This window comes from Populus euphratica, unplaced genomic scaffold, assembly GCF_000495115.2.
Source record: "Populus euphratica unplaced genomic scaffold, PopEup_1.0 scaffold533.1, whole genome shotgun sequence".
Taxonomy (NCBI): domain Eukaryota; kingdom Viridiplantae; phylum Streptophyta; class Magnoliopsida; order Malpighiales; family Salicaceae; genus Populus; species Populus euphratica.
The window spans coordinates 17389-38870 of record NW_011500171.1 but is presented as its reverse complement, the minus strand read 5'-3'; the positions used below and the strand labels follow the sequence as shown (position 1 = coordinate 38870).

At 34.7% G+C, this 21482-nt stretch overlaps 1 protein-coding gene across 2 annotated transcripts; it reads right to left on the bottom strand.

Moving 5' to 3' along the window:
• Positions 1 to 4525: 4525 nt before the first annotated feature.
• LOC105111341 (protein PHOTOPERIOD-INDEPENDENT EARLY FLOWERING 1-like) lies at positions 4526 to 20084 on the bottom strand. Of its 2 annotated transcripts, none has more exons than XM_011006662.1 (21): positions 19817 to 20084; positions 19553 to 19633; positions 19363 to 19470; positions 19198 to 19278; positions 19030 to 19118; positions 18799 to 18923; positions 18650 to 18711; positions 17842 to 17977; positions 17517 to 17579; positions 17364 to 17437; positions 17142 to 17276; positions 15685 to 15723; positions 13301 to 13369; positions 13071 to 13133; positions 11264 to 12988; positions 9384 to 10719; positions 8859 to 8923; positions 8698 to 8777; positions 7045 to 7852; positions 5853 to 6382; positions 4526 to 5383 (listed from the first exon to the last, which is right to left on the bottom strand). In XM_011006662.1, the coding sequence occupies exons 1-21, from the start codon at positions 19874 to 19876 to the stop codon at positions 4951 to 4953; spliced, it is 6162 nt and encodes a 2053-aa protein (XP_011004964.1). In that variant the 5' UTR covers positions 19877 to 20084; the 3' UTR covers positions 4526 to 4950. The 2 variants fall into 2 exon arrangements, with proteins under 2 accessions (XP_011004964.1, XP_011004966.1); XM_011006664.1 differs by having other exon boundaries at positions 7045 to 7855; positions 9384 to 11229; positions 11777 to 12988.
• Between the last annotated feature and the right edge of the window lie 1398 nt (positions 20085 to 21482).

Here is a 21482-nt window from a genome sequence, read left to right as displayed (position 1 = left end):
GTTTTTATTCATAGAATTAAAGAATTTTTGGATCTAGAAACAGAGGAGTGAGCTTAGGTCTTGGATATTTTGCACCATTAGTTATTTTTCTATTTATTGTTGTTTTTGTAATTTTTTAAACTCTAATTAAATTACATACTTCATGCTCATCCCTATATTTTTTTTATAAAAAAAAAAGTTTCTTTTTCGAAGGAATAACCACAAACAAAATAATATTTCCCAAATGTTTTGGATATATTAGATAGCATGCTATAGCCAATCTTGGCATGTCCGGCAAACCAACAAACAATACATGAAGGTAATGACAAAATGTTTTGTATGGGTGCCAATAGACATGTGAAGTATATATTGTGCGTTAATTTTAATTTTATTATCTCCTTTTATTGCATAACAATTTAGTAAGATTTATAAAATAATATCTCCACGTAATGCAGGGGTAAATGTCCACTTCAATTATAAATTAAATAAAAAATACAAAAGCACAGGATTTTTAATAGAACAAAAACTGAAACGAAAAATCAAGTATTTTCACTAATTTAATCACTAACCATAACATTATAATTCAAGGAAGTGGTTTTCATGTGAGAATAAGAATTAAAAATTACTATTATTAAACTTAATCTGATATAGAGTGGATCTAGTGACCATCTAACCTAAAACTTAATTCAAATTAAATTTTATTTTAAATTGTTTTGAACACCGACCACAATTTGATTAGCTCAACCGAACCCTAATAAAACCCTCTCTAATGATTATTTAGCTTTCATTCAAAATAACACCATTTTAAATCTGATTTATAAAAAGATAGTTTTCATGTGATATCAAAAATTAAAATTTATAGTTATTAAACTCGTCTTGATATAACAGATCGATTTGATTATCAATAAACTTAAAATTTAATTTAAATTATATTTTATTTTAAAATATTTTAAATATTAATCACAACCGACCTAATCGGGATATATCCATCTCCAATGATTATTTAGTTTTTAGTTTTTGTTAAAAATATCACCGTTGTAGGATTAATCTAGTGACGTGCGGAGCCAATAATCTAGTGATCCGAGCCCTAACCTGAGTTAAACCCTTGATTAGACAAGACAACTATGATAAGAACCAATACGGAATGACTTCGTACAAAAATGGAGAGACAGCAAGCAAAAAGAGAAGGAAGAACGTAGCAAATGGGTCGTGTATTTTGAAATATACACAGCTAATAAATTATGTGCAATGTATGAGAATGAACAGCCACAGCCTGTGATACAGTCATCGGCCCCAAGTTGTCGAGAACTATTTCTGAATACTCCTAAAATCTTTCTAAGCCATAGAGTGTAACTCGGCTGGTAGCTACTGCAAAGCATCGACCTCTCTCTCTCTCTCTCTCTCTCTCTCTGCATATATATATAAACACCAAAACAAAGCCCTGTCCATCGATAAAAGCTAGCATTCTCTCTCTCTTCTTTCAACAATCAAACAAGGAAAGGGAGAGAATTTTAGTCTCTATTTGAACATCAAGCATGGGAGGCTGTGCTAGTGCACCAAAGGACTTGAAGGGTGATGCTGGCTCAACCCCATTACCTGAGCCTTCCAAGGAGGCAACCGTGGAGGTTGAGCTAGAGGGCGTAGAAAAGGTTGCAGAAGAAAACGTTGAAACGAATGAAGAAGATAAGAAATCCCTTGGATCCTTGCTTGATGAGGTAGTAAGTAAGCATACACCCTACGATAAGCTTCTCATCCTGTATGTTATCTTTTGTAATCTTTGTGATTAGCCATTTTAACACTTCTGCAGGATGAAATAAAGAAGGGATCAGCTAAGGAAGGCGAGGCAGAGGAAGTTCCATCTGAGAAAAAACAAGAACAATGAGTGACTTGGGAGGAGAGGAAAGGCAGCAGAGGCTCCGAAAGAAAACGATTTGAGGATTATATGGGAAAGCCACGGTTGTGAGCTCGGTGCTCGAAGAGAAATTTAAAGAAATGCATGCTTCTGCTGTTTCGGCAGATGCATGCCCATCGTTTCGACAGGTTAACAGTATTGTTTGTGAACTTTTTTATTTGGACACAGCAATGACCATAGTTCTTCGTTTCTTGAAGTCTGTTGTCTTTGAAATTCCTTCTTTCTTTCGTTTTTTTTTTTTTTCGTTTTTCCACTCTCTGCCAATCTCCATTTCAGTTTTGCAGTTAGGGGTGAGCAAATCAAGTTTTTTTTTTTAGGAATTTTGGTTAGGAATTTTTTTAAAAAAAATGGTTTAGTTGAATTTCAGCTCCAAAAATAAAAACAAAAAAAACTAATTATAAAATTAAATAACTTGAGATTAACCAAATTGAATGAGTTTTTTTTTTTGAAATTTTTAGATAATTTTAGTTGGGATTTTTTTTAAAAAAAATTGATTTTAGTTAATTTAATTTTAGTTTCAGAAATCAAAACTCAACCAAACAAAACAAAATAGAAAAAGAAAACTCATTATAAGTTATAGCTCAATTAAAATTGGTTTAATTTGATTTAGTTATAGCTCTCTAAATCAAAACCTGTTGAAAAGAAATAGCTCAATTAAAAGTTTCATTGACTAAATTGAACTTATTTGATTTTAAAAAATGTAAGTCCAAACTGAATTGCTTATTTTTATTTGGTTCAAAACTTTAAAAGAAAAAAAAAGGTTGGTTTGATCGGACTTTTTTTAATCCAAATTAAACTGTTTGAATGGATACTTACCTTTATTTAAAATCCATGATGTTAACTGATATTCTTTTTTTTTTTTTACTTGTTTAGTCTTTCATATATATATATATATATAACCCACGCTTCATAGTGCATCACAATTTAATAAAAAAAATTATAATATGATAATCTATGTAAAAAAAATTCATTAATAATAAAAGATTAAAAAGTTGGTGTATATCAAGATATTTAATCTCGTAAAATAAGATATTTATATGTTTGTCTTCACCAAATTTGTTATTAAAATCAATAAAAGATAATACGAATAAAAACATATATGAAATTGAGAGCATAAAATAAAAGAAAAGAAAAGAATGCATGACAGGACATATTAGAATTATTATTTCAAAATAACTATTTTTTTCACATAACAAAACTTTTTTATATAAAATAAAATAACAAATCTACAAAAATTAAATTCAAAACAAAACAATTTTAAAAAAAAAAATCTATATCTGAAAAAAGACTTCTAAAACTCGTGGTCTAGGTAATGAGACCTAGACAAACCAATAAAAAAAATGAAAGTAACCACATAACAATTTTTAAAAAAAATAATGTAGAATAATAAGATTGTATAAGAAAATAAGAGCAAAAAAATGATCCATAATTATATTAACTCTTAAATTTGAAACTCGTGTCATTAGATTGAAAGCATAATAAATGAAAAAATCTTGAAGTCCAATCTCGAACAAATCAAACACTAAAGAATATAACTAGAAAAAATCAAACACATAAAAAATTGTAATTAAAAAAATGAGAGTGAAAAACAACATCAAAAAAAATTAAAATTTGAGGGTTAAATTGAAAAGAAAAACTTTAACAAAAAAAATCAAAGGAATGAAGGCTCAATTGAAAAAATAAAAAACATAAATTTTTATTGAAAAATGAAATTGAAAACCAACAAAACCTTAATAAAAAAACCAAAGGTGAAAATGAAAAACCAAAAGAATAAGAAGTGAATTTGAAAAAATCATATATGACAAATTGTAATTTAAAAACTAAATTAAAAACATAAAAATATTTTCTAAAAAGAAAAATGACAAAAATAAACAATAAAAAATATGAGGACTAAAATTATATATATATATATATATATATATATATATATATAAAAGAACAAACATGTACTTTCTTTTAAGAAAACAAAAAAGATAAAAAAGAAAAGAAATTGTTACAAGTGACAAACTATCTAATAACTATCGTCACACATTATACCATAAAAAAAAATAATAAAAAAAAACAATCTTTAATTAATAATTTTAAATTTTGTTGATCTTGAAGATGAAGAAGTGTTTTTTACTTTAAAAAATTTTTTTAAAAAAAAACCATCTTATCCATCAAATCTTTTAATGACCTATAAATTTATAAAAAGACTAAAACACCCCCAATTAATGTTCCTATTTTTTCAACCATTCGTACTGTACAGTAAATTGTGCCATTGACTTGAGTTACATGCCCATGTAATTGTCTACTCAATACGCGGCCTTCGCGTTAGTTTCGGTTTCTTAGAAATCAAGCAACAAATTATTGGAGATTAAAGAAAGTGTGATTATAATTGGAAACAAATTATTCTGTTATCTGCATGTCACTGGACTGTGGATGCGACCCGATCAGCAACACGAACCCTAAAACCAGGTCACGATCCAACAACTAAAATCCTTTGATTATAGGAAATACTAATTCATATGCTTGAAATGCCATGGTCCTGGATTCTCAGAACCATTCCACACACCATACCTAGCTTGAAAATCAGCTATGCCACTGATGTGGTATTTGTACGGGAATAGATTGCAGGTCGTTAGGGTTTAGAGAGAGATGCTCAACCTTTAATTTTTCATTCATATCTTTCGCCCTAGCCTAGTTCCTTTCTATGCGGAAGCATGCCATAAATTGATAAATCGAATGACCCCAACAAAATTGGCACATCCCCCCGATAAGAATCGAATTCAAAAAATGATGTTACATTTGTAATTTCACTACCCTGGGGATCCTTCATGCAAAGCCACTTCAGATTCTCCTTACAGACGAGCTCCCACCGCCATGTGAGACAACCATGTCCTTGATTGGTGTCCTCTAAATGGGCAGGTGATTCAATCATGTCGCCCGACCACACCACCATGCACCACAAGAGCTCGGTTATTGGTTGCCCAGCTGCAAGGCACTCACTCCTCCAACCAGTACATGTTTGTCGTGGGAGCCAAAGCCAGAAAAAAGATGTTCTGTTTTGTGGTTTGACCTTATCCGATGTCAGTAAATTCAGGCAACGATGAAAAATCATCGAGACCCGATGTCAAACCAAGAACATAGTCGTGTGGGACAGCATCCAAGGTCCCCATTTCCGCTGAAAGCTCCTCCTCAATGCACGAGATGGAATATTCATCCTTGCCATCCTGAATGGCTGTTGGTGGCAGGTCAAACCTTAAATTGGGATCCATAGATGACAGTACAGGCAGTGGCTGGGATACTGGCTCAGCAAAAAGGTGTCCCTCACTGTGCTCTATCAAAGTTTTCTTCATCTTTGACCTAGGAGGCTTGGTTGACTCGGAGACGGCGAGCTTGTGCTTTCCCAAGGACTGTGTCTTTGAAGCCAGCCGCAGCTTGAAATCATTTGCTGGTGCGGTAGATGAAACCCAACCCAAATCCCCTTCAACACAAGCTCTTGCTGCATCCCTGGGACAAAAGGACTTAGTCAACAACTTAAACAATCAATTAACTGTACATGTTTTACACAGCAATCGCAGTATTCAATTTGTTAGCACCTGAATAGAATGATCAATAGCATCTGTACCACATATCAATTTCTGGATTTTAATAATAGCTTCATAATAATCCCTGGGATTTTTTCGAGAAGGTGCATTAAGAAATTGGTAAGAAGCATTAAATCAAGAGATCCATCAAGCACTATAGATTCTGGCAGGGAAGAAAACATAGGTAGCACAATTCAGTCAGACAACCCAGTTCTCATACAAGGAAATTAACAAACTGGAAGGCATTATAGGAGTAAAACCTTAAACTCTCGGTCAACAATACTATGCTGCTAAAGCTGTAATCTTCACCATCCTCAAATAGGAATTAACAAGAGACTACTAATACCAAACAAGCGGATCAATGTCATCTTCTTGATTGCGAGAAATCATACCTGAATCGATTTTCAGCTATACTTGTGGATGCTCTGAGATGTTGAGCCTCTGCTCTATCCTTATTTACTGATGTCAATGGTCCTGAGCCAGGTATTGACAAACTTATTACAGGTGGGAATTGAATCAAAGAATCATCTTCCTCTTTTTGGAATTCCAATGTTATTTCCAACTGCTCAACAATGGCAGGAGCAACTTCGCTCAAGTTGGAATAGGAAACTTTATCATCTGGCCTTCTACTGCTGGTGTCATGGAGTGCAGCAGCAAGCAACTTGCTACTATGTCCCAAATTAGTGAATTTCATTCTTTTTGCAGATTCCTTTGAGGAATTCGAAGGTAACTGATTGACAGAAGAATTGAAAACCCTTCCATGATTATAAAGAGCATTTCGAGATGATGACAAGTTCTGTTGACGTTCAGCACGAGAGTTCACCCTCCACACAGCAGAAAGCAGTGCTGTGAAGTGCTTCTGGAGAAGTAACTCATGGTCTGGCTGCTCAGCAGCAACATTTAATAACATCCGTATGTTATCCTGATGCAACAAAAATTGTTCAGCACGAGCATTATTGTCTTATGTATTTCATTAAAGAATTACCAAATTTGTGCTCTCCAGCAATCTTGTTATATTTCTAATCATTCATTAAAATCAATTGTCCACTGAAAGTGTAAAAAGTGCAGCAGGCATTTTTACAGAGTGGTAATTTCAAAATGATTAACCAGATACTTCAGATTATTCTGAGAAGTATATGCATGTGAACCTGCAGTTTTGGAGATGATGGCAAGCAGGCTGATAAAGTTTCCTGGTATTAATCACTGAAACTTCCATGAGTTGCATCCTAAGCGATGGTATACCAGAAATCCCAAAACCATGAATATTATTAATTAGCAGCTAATTAAAGCAATTTATTTATGGCCAAAGATCAATACAAATAAAGAAAACAAAATGGAACACCTGAAAGATATCAAGTCCTAGTACCACCAACTGTTATCAATCAATTGTTAGAGTTGCTGACCAGTTGGTTAATATCTTCAGGACAGTGCCTGGATCAGAGTTCAAGGGTGTAAATAAGCATCCAGTTTCGATTAGCTAGACTTAATAAATAAATGAATGTTTCGGGAGTGTCATTTCATATTCTCAGCATCTTCTCTCCCTATTTTCTCCAATATATGGAATGCAAATGAAATCAGACTTACCTCAGTTACTTTGAGAAGGGCCTTCCCGGAGACCATATTGCTCATCTTTTCATTATTGATAGGATATTCTGGAGAAGATAAAACATATCTATGGATGAGTTCTCTAAATCTCTCACAACAATGAACTGGATGGCGATATCTTCCCCGATAAAACCCACCAGCAGCCATCCCATAGAGAGTTTCACTGACCAAGCTCCAGTGAGGGCCATATTCATGTACAACAGCGCATAATATTGCATCCTCTTGTGGCAACCATGAATCAGGTGGAGGAACACAATCTCTCGACCAAACATTCCCTTTCTTTAACTTCTCTGGCTTTATCATCAACACCCGTTTCACTGGCATGGTACTGATGGAGATTTTGCCTCCCACCTTGCTCCTGCCAGCTGGTTTCTGCTCAAGATCAGAAACCACATCATATGGTTTTAATTCCATAGACCTGCCATGCTGCTTTCCAGACAGATCTGAATCTACATCAAAAGGGCACGTTTCAGGAGCTTTTTTGAATTTCTTGCTATTCTTCCTTGACCTCTTTTTGTCTATATCAATTGCTAATTCTGCTTTCTTACGTTTTCTCTGCACACTTGAATAAGGAGACATAGCATCTGAATATGTACCATCATCGGGATATATCACATCATCATCATCATCATCTTCATCATCATCATCCGCAGACAAAGTTTCTATTGATGCCTCCACTTTCATGTGTTTCAATTCAGAAGTTAGAGATTCTTTCTTGAGGGATTTGAATTTGGCTTTCTTTGGTTTCTTCTTAGACTTTGATTTAGGATTACGCGGCACTTTACACCTGCTAAAATGAAACAGAGTAGTGACTGAGCATTTGATATAACAATAAAAAAGAGTGCCACTCAGGTGTGCCTAAGAAATAGCCACCTTTAGAGACAATAAGACAATAAAGCAGAATGATTTTTTCCCAGGTTTGCCACCAGATTACATGGCAGCAAGCATGTCAAGAAGATTCATGAAATGTGTGAGAACAGCGCCTGTTGCATTTTTAATGACAAAAAACCTATCCATACAACAAGGATGTGGCACAAGCCTTCCTTTTTCTCTGTCTCACCCCTCCCTCATGCACTATTTAGTTTCGCTCCCAAGACAGTTAAATAGCTCAATTAGAAAGCAATTGCCAACTTTATCCATATTTATTAACGACAGTAATATAAGTAACCATTTTAAGGGATGTTTCAGTGGAACCATAAATCAACAAAAAACTCAATCTACACCAAAGTGTCCATTCTGTTCAACATTTTGCAGCATTAACATCTTTTACAGTTAATATAATAAATGCAGTAGTTTGAGCCCAGGAGACCTCAATGGTGTGATTTGTGCCTCTCATATACTAATAACGCTATTAGTGTCTCCCACACTAATAGCGCACTGCATGGTAAATATGAACTGCTTGTGTGAAATTTTAAAGATACTACGACATTCACTTCCAAAAGTTACATGCTGCCAAAAAAATAGTAAATAATAAATAAAAGAACACCCCTCAGCCATAAAAAAAAATAAAAATTAAAAGGCCAAACAAAGCCAATTACCTAATTGCTGACCTACATCCTAATTTCATTTTTTTAATAAATAAAGTTAAATAGCCAGCAGAATGATTTCACAATAGGTTCAGAATTGTCTTACACCATAGCATCTAAATGTCCATCTGCACTTTCCTTCTCATTAGCTTCAGCTTCAGCTTCAGCTTCCTTTTCTTCCATCAACTATAAAAACACAATAAAAAAAAAAGTTTTAAGAGACATTTAAAGAAAAGACAATTGGCAGCATTAACAAAATTCACTAACCTGATGTTGAGTTAGTGCCTCAACTTGTTGTCGGTATGCCTCGGTTGCAAAATCAGCATCCCATCCTGATATAACAAGAAAAATCACCACCTCAGCTAATGATTGTGATAAAATTGTTTATCCTAAAAAATTCAAATGATTGCATCTATATAATATAACCCCTATACATATTGAAAAGGTTTCTTGAATATGGTTCTTCTGTTTTATGATCAATGGATGCCCACGGCAGTGGGAACTGGATATGACATGCCATGTAGTCATTCTTTATAAACTTCAACTGAAGAAAAGTTTTGAAACCAAAATTACAAGTTATATAAATGATTTCATCAAGAAAATTAGAAATGAATATATCGAGAAAAGCATGAGTTCAATCTTTCTATCGTACCACCATTCAGACTAATGATACAAAGACCTTACAATTCTCTTAGAGAGTACTATTATAGGTTACTGATTTGTAGATTTTGATTCATTTACCAAAAACTAGAACCAAATGCACGCGCGCCCGCACACACACACACTGCTTACTTTCATACACCAATGGCTCTTCATCATCATCAATCTCAGCTTCCATTTCATCCTTGTACTTCTCAATACGATCAAGCTCCCATTCTGTCTCCTGAAACCTAACTTGGGATTCCAAGGCTGCTTTGTCTATAATTGGATCCCACAGTTCAAGAAAACGGACTGCGTATCTGTCTATTGGACGTAGCTGATTTTCAAAGGATGAGATAGCTTGTCCAGCAGCAGCTGCCGCCGCCGCCATCTGCTTGACATCAGCCAACATATCAACATCATCTTTGTTCCCAGTAAAAGCTACAGCTCTCTCTTCAATGCAATCATTTTCATCTAAATTCACCTCACCCTCTTTGCAACAAGTTGTCATCTCATGGTCTGTAGGCTCATCAGCCTTCATATCATCATCATTCACAAATTCATCATCTTCCAATCTCCCAATGGCATCTTCAGTAAACTCTTGGTTGTCTACAGCCTCTTCCTGTTCGACTTTCTTCAATGCCATGTAATCTGCTTCATCTTCAGCATATTTCAGAGCAGCCTCCACGTCTGCATTAGACAAAGAAACCTCATTTCCATTGTTATTGTTTTTCTCCCTCTGCATGTTCTTAATCTGAAGTGTTTTATGCCCAGAAAACAATTCCATAGGATCAAGCTTCTTGAAAAATTCTGTGTTGTATCCTCCACTCTGTATAACTAGATCATCAAGAGCACGCTTCTGATTGGCTTTCTTTAAGATGTTTTCTTCAATGGTGCTCTCACTGATTAACCTGTAGATATGTACTTCACGTGTCTGTCCTATCCGATGGCAGCGATCTTGGGCTTGTTGATCCATCGCAGGATTCCAGTCACTATCATAGAATATTACAGTATCTGCCCCAACAAGATTGATGCCAACACCTCCACTACGGGTTGATAAAATGAAGATAAAGATTTTGGGATTTGTGTTGAAACGCTGCATTAATGTTTGTCTCTCTTCTGGTTGAGTGGATCCATCTAAACGCATGTAAGTGTAGCCATACAAATTCATGAAAACCTCCAAAATATCAAGCATCTTAGTCATCTGTGTGAATATTAATACCCGGTGTCCTTCTGACTTCAACTTCCTTAGCAAAATTGCAAGCTCCTGCAATTTACCACAGTCAAACTGTATTAGACGCCTGTCTGGGAAATAAAGTTGTCTCCGAACAATTGCAGGTCTAATAGGTGAAAGAAGAGGCAACAACATTTCAGAGCATTTCTCCTCATAAGTTGAATGCAGAAACACAGGAGTTCTGGTCTGACTGCACCAGAAGATAGGTGCAGGGGAACGTGCTGCTGGAATTGCAAACATAAATGATTCCACGAGATCAATCATCTTCTGGAACCGTTCAATTGGTGAGAGAATAACATCACCCAGCTTAGAGAAGTACAAGTAGGAGAGTCGCTCAGTTTTATGGCGATGGACATCATAGATGGGATGCTTCACTGCGAGAAGTTCTTGTAGGGTTGTTGAGTATATGGGTTTTTTCTGACACCTCAAGGAATTCCACCATGCAATAGATGCTGCCCGTTGCTTCACTTCTCTTAATCTCTCCTCCAATAATGACTTACTAATCTCTTCAAAAATATTTGTTCCAGGCAACTTCTTCAAATGTTTAGATCCCGGTCCAACTTCTATGCTATCCAGGTTGGAACGCTCTTTAATTAATCTTGATGGAGTTGCAATGGACTTTACTTCATCATACTCCCAAGAGGCCATGCTAAAATCAAGATGAGTAAATATAAGCCCCAAAGCACAAAGATCTACAGATGAAAATGGCCCAGGTGAAAGCACTGAACAAACAGAACTACTTAATTGCATGTCTATACCAGCCATGTCAAAAGAACTAATAATTGGACGACCCTCCAAGATCAGTCATCTTCTGGAATCGTTCAATTGGTGAAAGAACAACATCACCAAGCTTAGAGGAGCATAAGGAGGAGAGTCCCTCAACTTTTTGGCGATGGATATCATAGATAGGATGCTTCACTGTGAGAAGTTCTCGTAGGGTTGTTGAGTATATGGGTTTTTTCCGACACCTCAAGGAATTCCACCATGCAATAGATGCTGCCCGTTGCTTCATCTCTCTTAATCTCCCCTCCAATAATGACTTTCTAGTCTCTTCAAAAATATTTGTTCCAGGCAACCTCTTCAAATGTTTAGACCCAGGCCCAACATCTTCTATGTTAGCCAAATTGGCACGCTCTTCAATTAATCTTGAAGGAGTTGCAATAGCCTTTACTTCATCGCTCTCCCAAGAAACCATGTTAAAATCAAGATGTGTAAATACAAGCCCCAGAGCACAAAGATCTACAGATGAAAATGGGCCAGGTGAAAACATTGAACAAACAGAACTACTCAATTGGATGTCCATACCAGCCATATCAAAAGAACTAATAATTGGACGACCCTCAAATAAGTCGGGATGATTACAAACTTTACGAAGTTGCATTATAATGCTGATCATCCCAAAAAAGTTGGCAGTGGCAAGAGTAGCTTGTGTCTCTGAGCTAGCAATGAAATCCTCGTACAAGTTACGCTGCCTCCTTGAAAGTCTACAATAAATGACATGCTCAAGTTTCATGGGGAGTTGCTTCTCCACATCCCTTTTCAATCGACGGAGGATAAACGGACGGAGAACATTGTGCAAACGATCAACAACTTCTTTGTTCACTCTTTCTTGTCCCTCCACCATCCCAGTTATTGGATTGCTGAACCAGTCCTTAAATTCCTGGTGAGATTGAAAGATGTGGGGCATCAAGAAATGCATTAGTGACCAGAGTTCCATGAGATCATTCTGCAGAGGTGTGCCAGTTAATAAGATGCGTCTTTTTGAATTGAAATTTAAAAGAGTTTGCCATCTCTGGGACTTCCAATTTTTAATCAGATGAGCTTCATCCAAAATCAAATACTTCCATTTCTTCCTCTTGAAGACTTTTGAATCCTGTATAACCAGTCTGTAAGTTGTTATGCATACATGGAAGAAATTTGGTTTCAGCCAACCTTGCCTCTTGCATTTACGCTCTTTTGCACTGCCAAAATATGTTAAAATCTTGAAGGCAGGACACCATTTAAGAAACTCTGTTTCCCAGTTAAGCATGACACTTGTCGGAACCACAATCAGATGAGGACCCCATATTCCCTTTTCACATGCTAGGTGTGCAAGCAAAGCAATAGTCATGATCGTCTTTCCAAGCCCCATTTCATCAGCTAGAATCCCATTTAATCTTTTCTCATACATTGTAACAAGCCAATCAAGGCCTATATGTTGATATTCACGAAGAGGATACTTAAGAAGAAAAGGGAACTTCGTGCGCACTTTAGTTGTTGAGAATGTATTGCCTGTTGGTTGTGCAGATCTTGCAGCAGCAGCAGCATCAGCAATCCCATTCTCACTCTCACTTCCATCTTCAGAAATTTTTTCATTTCCCTTTTCTAGTTCTTCTACAAGAGGATGGTTTCCACGTTCAAAAATTCCATCCATTGAGTTATCCAGCTGCTTCAGTTCATCTTCATGGCCTGGGGAATTTGACACATTGTCTGATAATAAAGATGCACATTCAGATTCATCCTCTGAAACTTCATTGTTAGGCTCCTATAAGAAGGCATGGATAATATAAATAAATCAACATACAATATGAGAAAAAGGTCTGTGCAGAAGCAATTCCTTAACCCACCTTGGTATACCTTGCAAGCAATTGTTCCAAAGGGATTTCACTCTCCTTTTGCAGCAATGAGATCTGTGAATTAGCAGCTATCTCAGGCAGAGTGATTAAAAATAAAACAATTAAACTAGCAAAGACAATCAGGACTTATAATAAAATTTTGTTGAAAAACCATGGATTTCTTCACCAAAACACAGGTTATGGAACACAAAGAAATATGATACATCCAACTAGTTCTTTACCTCATCTATGGGATTCCTTGAATCTGCTTTTGCCAGCTCTTCCTCCTCCAACAAGGTTGTCTCGTCATCCTGAACATTGAAGCCAGTGACAAATCATAGTAAAAAATTCAGCCTTTGAAATCTGTAACATGGCAAATGAGCATACACATAAATTGTACTATCTGAACTTCATTTGATCATATTAAAACAATTCTGTTCAAAACATAGTGAGAGAAGGAGGACCTAATAATTACATCTAAATACATATAAGAAAGAGGACCTAATAATAGACACTCAGTTCATTGAATGATTTAGGATTGTAATAAAGATGAAGTACACAATCAGATAGTCACAATATTTCATAGTAACCCCTTGCAATAAATTCACAAGTATGTCCTTGCTTTATCCAAAATTCATCAATTAAGCCCCTATATAAATAATCTGGTCAATCAAACTTTAAATTCATCAATTTCAATCGATAAAATCTAGCGTCAATTAAGCCCCTATGACATGCATCATTTTCCATCAAAACTTAAAATCATCAATTTCAATAAGCCCCTACATAAATAAAATGGCCAATCAAACCTTAAATTCAATCAATAGGTCAATCAAACCTTAAGACGAGCCAAATTATTAAAGTCTGTTTGTCTGAGTGTTAGTATATTCTGAAAAGAAGAAACAGAATATATACACAACGGTTTTTAATAAAGAAAAAGGATTTTAAGTTCTTAATAAGAAGAAAAATTCCAATATCTATACTATTCTTGTTTATTCTCTATTAGAGTAAAGCTGAATATAAATAAAAAACTTCAAGAATACACGAGCCAGTGGATTACTGGGCCCACTTTTTGGGTCCGACATTAAGATTATGATCCAATGGCTCATATTCTTCTCTAAATTTAATCCCTTTTTTTTCTTCTAAGTTTAGTATTTATGTAAGAATTTTATTCAATTTGGAAATACTTGCTGGTCGCGGAGTAGCACATTCTGATCCATCAGCGGTGGTGCAAATTGATTTATCTGGCTGAGGCTGCATTTCTTTATTCAACTTGACACATGGGAAAAGCTTAATCTCCTAGTGATTTGCACAACTGCAGATCTGCAAACTAAAATTGAAAAATCATGCAATGTCCCCAAAGTCCAACTTCTTCCTCCTCTCGTGGGATAGAATCCCAATCTCCAACCTCTTTACTATTCAGACTGATCCAACAAAATCTATTTCATTATTCCATACCAAAACCATTTTTTTAACCAAAAAACCAGTGAAAAGTACTCTAAAAAGGTCCTTTGTCATTGAATAACTTGATGGTTTTGGTACTGGACACAAAAGAGCCTTTTTTTCTAACAAAATCTGGTTCTTTTCTCTTGCTTTCAATCCATACCAAAAACAACAAATCTGCTATCTCTTTAAGCAAGATCTATAGCCACTACCAGTCATGCCACCAACAATGCAACCTCCACCTACAATGTACTCCAACACTGTTTTCCCCGGCAACACCCCTGCACTACTTGCAGCAACGCATTTCAACAGAGATGAAAAACTGTGATGGGTTCAATGGAGATGTAAAAGTGCAATTGTTTCTATATATATATATATATAATTCTTTTACTGTTTGTCTTTGTTTTTTTATTTGTTCAAGCGCTTATCTGGATCCCTTTGATTTTGTTTGTCTTTTTCATCTGGTTTTCAGAAAAGCATACGGTATGTTCTATGCCTTTGATTGTTTGTATTTCAAACTTCTATTATTCATGATTTTTACCATTAACTAGAAACAAGCAATTAATGCACCCTCTGAAGTTTCATATTAGTGACATGCAAAACATTAGAAGGGGGGGTACATGCCATGACAAAAAATACTACCATACATATCAATTTGGATTAATTCTTCTTCATTGATCAAAATTGGAGAATTTAGGGTTCGACTAACCAAGTTATTTACATAGAAGCTCAGTCAACAAATCTAGGATAACACAAGGGTGAACTTATGGGTTTAGCCTTATGCATGGAAGCAGATACAGCTCTATGGAAGCCGGAAGGTTAACCTAGTAGCCTCCATTCAACAGAATGCATCACAGACTTCTTATATCATCCTAGAAACAGTAAGACTTCCAACAAGAAGAGAAACGCAAAAGCCATATCAACGTCTGCCATAACAACACACTGATTAAAATCATTATGTCAAGTTTCAACCAATATATAGCAGGAAAGGTACTGAAAAAAACTTCATCCCATGTAAAATTTACAAATGGATTCTATTGAATTTGCATTTGGGAAAATAAATTCATTATTGAAAATAAAAATAAAAATTTATGCTCAGGTTGTAGGGGAAAAACTATAAGACCAGGAAAGAAGGTAAGAACAGAATCATAACCACATGAAAGACTAAATCATAGCTAACACGTACCTTTTCTTCTTGTGCAGCAAGATTGAAATCACCATCTTCCTACATCACAGAAGATACAAGTGAGTATAAATATCAAATATAAATCAATGAAACCATTTATTATAACACCGGCAATAAAATTTTAAAGGAAAAAAAAAAAAAGGTGGTGAACTAATGGCAGCATCAAAGTAATAGGAGTGCATAGATTTTGGACACAACTCAGGGTCAAAAAGTGTTTTTTATTTTTTCATTAGCTGACCATGCTTTGCATAGATAAGCAAGTGCAATTCAAGAAACAGGACTTGGTTAAAGCTTCACACAGCAGTAGAAAAACATTAAAATTTTCATAGATGAGCTCATGCCTGGAATATGTAGGAATTAAATTTGGTTCAGAAAAACAGTAGTAGCATGTATGTAAATAAACTTTGATTAATATTAATTGATTTCCTTCCTTATTTGTTTCCCCTTTTCTGAAATAACAAAATGTTCTCTTGAGGCAACTGTGGAAATGAGACCACGTCCCCCCTTACACTAGCCTTCCTTTTTGAAGATCAGAGCAGATGAACTTTGTAGCAGCAGAGAAGTGTTTCACCTCAAATCTAAACCATTTCTAGTTTATCTTTTTTTCTCTTGAGATATTTCTAGTAATAGTTAGTCTCACTCGATCAAAACAGAAACCCGTAATTCCATAGGGAGAAGAAATAGATGAGATTCCTGGCAGATAGCATTGAGGGGGAAAATGTTTGAAAACCATCCATGTGTATATAAGACAGAATCTGCATTATTATTCAAGAAAAGGAAAAAAGAAAAACTGAAAGAAAGAAATCAAGTAGCAGTTCTTTGCAGTCAAAATTGTTGTGAGAGGCATCAACTCTATTTTCATTACTCTGGTCCCTCAAATGGATTCACCATTAAATATCAGCCATCACACGGATCTTTACGAGCATCTTAGGGTCCCATTACCATTATACAGCAATATAACAGCATTTTTTTGAATCCACATCATAAAAAAAAGTTGCAATTGGTTTGATAATAGTAATGACTGTCATGAATGCTACAAAAACGAAAATCAGTCTCAACCAATTAATTTATTCTATCACCTACAACCTTCTTCGTCCATTCTCCATGTTCCCCACTAATTTTCTGAAGTAGTTTTACCACAATCAAGCTTTGATCATCAAATATTTGCTTCTGAAGCAGAGATGCAAGTGATGATTTTCAGAATGAGATCCAGGTCAAATTCTGTTCTAGTTGCTTGACAGTTGATTCATTTTCCCAAATAATCACCAAATTGACAAAAATAAAAACTATATGGAAAATTCAAATCTACAGAAACGGATTGTTTATATATGTATATATTTCTTTACACCTGATAATTAAATCTCTAATAATTAGACATAGGTAGCCTAGAAGGGACAAAATAGAATATGAAGGCAGAGAGTTCAGACTGGTGTGTGCATGTGTGTATAGTATCTTGCCTGTTCATCACTGAAATCATATGGCACACGTTCTTTGGCTGGATCATCAGAAATACTTAACTGATTTCTGGTTTCATTGGTCCTGATTTCCAATAAGTCATTGTCTGGAATGGGCAAGGCACCATTATTTTTACCCTATTATTAGATAATAGACATTATGTTGAACCGTTTTAGCTGAATTTAGTAATTCAGCAATGGCAACTACAAACACATACAACTTACACAACGACGACTAGCATTAACAGGTGAGCAGCTTATCTCCATGTCACTAGCAGCAGACATATTGTTTCCTTTCCCTGCAAATTATATAACCAGACAATAATATCAGACAATCAAATTGCTTGCTAGAGACATGATTCATCCACAGCAGCTTACTCTCACAATGGTCTTCCCCATTTGCAGATGGCTTAGCTCCATTTTCACTACTTTCTCTGCTACCTGAAAAAACAGTTGGGGAAATAACCAATTGAATGATATAGCAGAGAAGAAACACAGTGAACAAGGTCATCTAGATAAATACATGTGCGTGTAGACAGGGATAGAGAGCCTTTAACAAAGCGGTTTGCATCAACTCATACACAACACTATTTAAGTGGTTATAACCATAGACAGCACGCATAACACAGCAAATCGAATAAAAGGTGTAGGAAAAATGGTATCTCCAAAATTAAAAAGAAAAATCATGAGAACAGCTTTCTACCTTTCTCTACAGTATAACGGTTACATAGCTCCTCGAGTGGAATATCTTTTTCGTTGTGCAGAGCTTCCAATTCTTCTTGTCTTTCCTCTGCAGTTATAAGAGCCTCATCTTCCTCAATAGTATGCTCATCATCTTCCTAGAACAAATATTAGTAAGCGAGATCGTTAGTAATTGTATGCCAATTCAAAATGCAGGACAAACAAAAGGAATCACCATCACAGTTCCACAAATTTTTTAGCTAACAAAAGGGGCAGTATCAAATACAGCTTAAGGCTTCACATAAGGTACCTGAGAAAACAATAGTAAACACAAGGGTATACCCAAAACAGAATCTCACCATTCAAGCATGATATATAAACAACAGATAAGTTTATGCCATTTCAGCAGGTTCCTAGTAGTAGAATCCTACAAGCCACACCCTAGTGTGTTTGGTATTGTGGTGCAAGGTGCTTTTCAAAAGCTTTCGCTTGAAAATGCATCAATATAAAAAATTAGCACATCAAAACCATTGGAAAGCATTAAAAAAAATCAGATTTGTTTTTCATTTTTGAAATCAGCACATCAAAACCATTGGAAAGCATTAAAAAAAACATCAATTTAATGCTTTTTCAAGCCAAATGCACTCAAAAGCAGTTTTAAGCACGAAAACAAACAGCCTCTAAATGAGCAGATCAAGTGACAGATAGTACAGCCAGCCCTAATTTGATCGCAAACACGAGTTTTTGAATTATAACTACATCTTGAGTTAAAAAAAGAGTAAGGGAAAAATACTTTACATAAGATGACAGAGACATGAAAGGCAACTCACCACTTCATCTTCAGATTGCACATCATACTCATCGTCATTGTCTGTACTGTCCAACTGAGGCTCTAAACAATTGTGCCAAACATTTGGTAAGGAAATCTGCCTCTTACCTAAGTAAGAAACTAATAATCAGACTAAGTGACTCTGCTTACCATCATTGACTTGCTCAGGTATATTAGCATCATCTCCTTTATTGTATGCAATTCTCGGTTTATCTTGTGCAGCATATTGCTCTGATGGTTTGTCCACTAGATTTTCTGCTAACATTGTAGAGTACCTGGCAACACGAAATGCATATTCAATTGCCAATTCACAAAACATAATTAACAGGGCAAAGTTCCAAGTCAATGTTAGAAACAAGAATAAGGAAAAAGAAACACCACCTCTCAGTTTGTCCTAGAAGAAACTCAAGCTGCTTATCAAGTGCCTTTTTCTTCTTCTCATCAAGCTCCATCTGATGCTTGTAAAGTACCTGGAGAAACAGTCGCATATAGTTTCAAAGAGGAAAAAAAAAAGTTGATGAAGAATCAAATCATTATAGATAAATTTACCAGCTTTTCTATTTTAACCCAGAATTTCTTTACATCCTTTGAAATATTAAGAGCAACTTTTCGCAGCCGCTGCTCCTCTTCCTGGTACCAATGAAATCAATTCAGCCCATTCTTCTCATAGACCCCGAAAAACACAAAAATCATAAAGAAACAAGAAACCAGAACCTTCAGTTTCTTCTCTCCTCTGGTGGCCTGATCCAACATGCCCTTACTGGCTCTTAAAGCCACTTTCTTCGCTTGTGCCAATTTCCATTTCCTCTCCGACTCAAAGTCCTGTAAGTAACAGTTTAATTAGAAGAGAAAACCTGAACTTAATACTTTCAAGCATGCATCAATCAACTACTTAATGAGTTACCTTCGATAACCAAACCATTTCCTCCAAGACGTGATCCCAGTGAGCCTTAGGGCGACGCGGCTCCCTCGGAGCTTCCAGTGCCTACAAACCCATTCATCAATAAACCCAAAACTTCTAAATTTTGCATAGAAATTAAGTAAGATTACTTATTTTTCAAAATTATGACTAGAAAATGTAGAAATTAGCTCTTCAAAGTCCATTAAAAAAACCTTCACACATTCACTCAGAAAACAAATAAAATAAAAAGAGTTACTAACTACAAACCTTTTGACGCCGAGCTCTGGTCTCGTGATCAAGCTTAGACCTCGGGCCTTTCGACGCCATTGTCGGTTTTTTTTCTCTTATATGAAATTAACCGCCTGCATGTTCACAGGAACTTGAAGGAGATGGAGAAGGAGACGACTCTAATGGCTGTGATAAAATTGTGAGGAAAGTATCTTCTTCACATTAGAAGGCTTCTTCTTCTCCTCCTTCCGCGTTAGGGTTTCAGATTTGATCCCTTTCACCTTTCTTTCTTCTTTTTTTTTTGTATTTTGTTATACGTACTATGTATAAAATACAAATAAACAGACGAAAAATATTTTTGTGTTTTTTTGGGAAACCTCATGCACGTATATATAGTTTATCAATTGAGTCCCCCAACTGCTGATTTTATTAATTAGATCACCCATCTCTGAAGTTTTCCCAATCAAATCCCTGTATTAAAATATTTGGAGGAGTTATAAAACGCAATTGTTAAACGTGTGCTTTCAAATTAATCCTAGTTTTTCTATTTTTTATACGTGAAATATTCACTTGTTTTTAAAAATATTTTTTATTTAAAAATATATTAAAATAATAATATTTTTATTTAAAAAAAATTATTTTTAATATCACCATATTAAAATATTAAAATGAACTAAATATACTAAAAAATATTAATTTAAAATAAAAAAAATTAATTTTTTTAAAAATACTTTTAAAATACAAAAACAAACAAGATCTAACATGGAAAAACTACTTGTTTAGTTAATTGTTTAGTTAATTGGTTAGAGTATAAATTATGTATAAAATACAAATAAACAGACGAAAAATATTTTTGTGTTTTTTTGGGAAACCTCATGCACGTATATATAGTTTATCAATTGAGTCCCCCAACTGCTGATTTTATTAATTAGATCACCCATCTCTGAAGTTTTCCCAATCAAATCCCTGTATTAAAATATTTGGAGGAGTTATAAAACGCAATTGTTAAACGTGTGCTTTCAAATTAATCCTAGTTTTTCTATTTTTTATACGTGAAATATTCACTTGTTTTTAAAAATATTTTTTATTTAAAAAAAAAATATATATTATTTTGATATATTTCTAAACTAAAAATACTTTAAAATACAACTTTTATCACAATTTCAAACATGTTTTTAATAACTAATATCAATATTGAAAAATAATTCACAACTTATCTCTCACAACAAATCTTCTTTTCAATATATTTAATGTTAAATCATAAGCGACACTAGTAAAATCTTACCCAAGCTTTTCTTGAACTAAAAAAATTACAATTAAGTATTTTATTAGCTGAAACTTGGTCAATTAAAAAACAAGTAATTGTCATGAGCAAAATGATGTATGAAATATGACGTACGAACTAGGAATCTAATTAATAAAATTGATTATTTGGTACTTAATCAAAGAAACTATATATATGGGCACTAATATAAGGTTTGTTGTTATTTTATTTTATTTTTTTGATTTCTCATAATGTCTTTTGTGTTGCGATACTTTTGCATGTTCGCATCCTTACCCTAAATAGCTATTTTTTCTTTGCTTTTTCTTAAGATTTCTTAACTTCTATATTACTTAAATAAGGTGATAGCTGGTGTGGCATAAGAGCAATTTTTTTCTAATATAAAAAAATTTAAGGGTGTTTATTTCTATAACGGTTTCTATG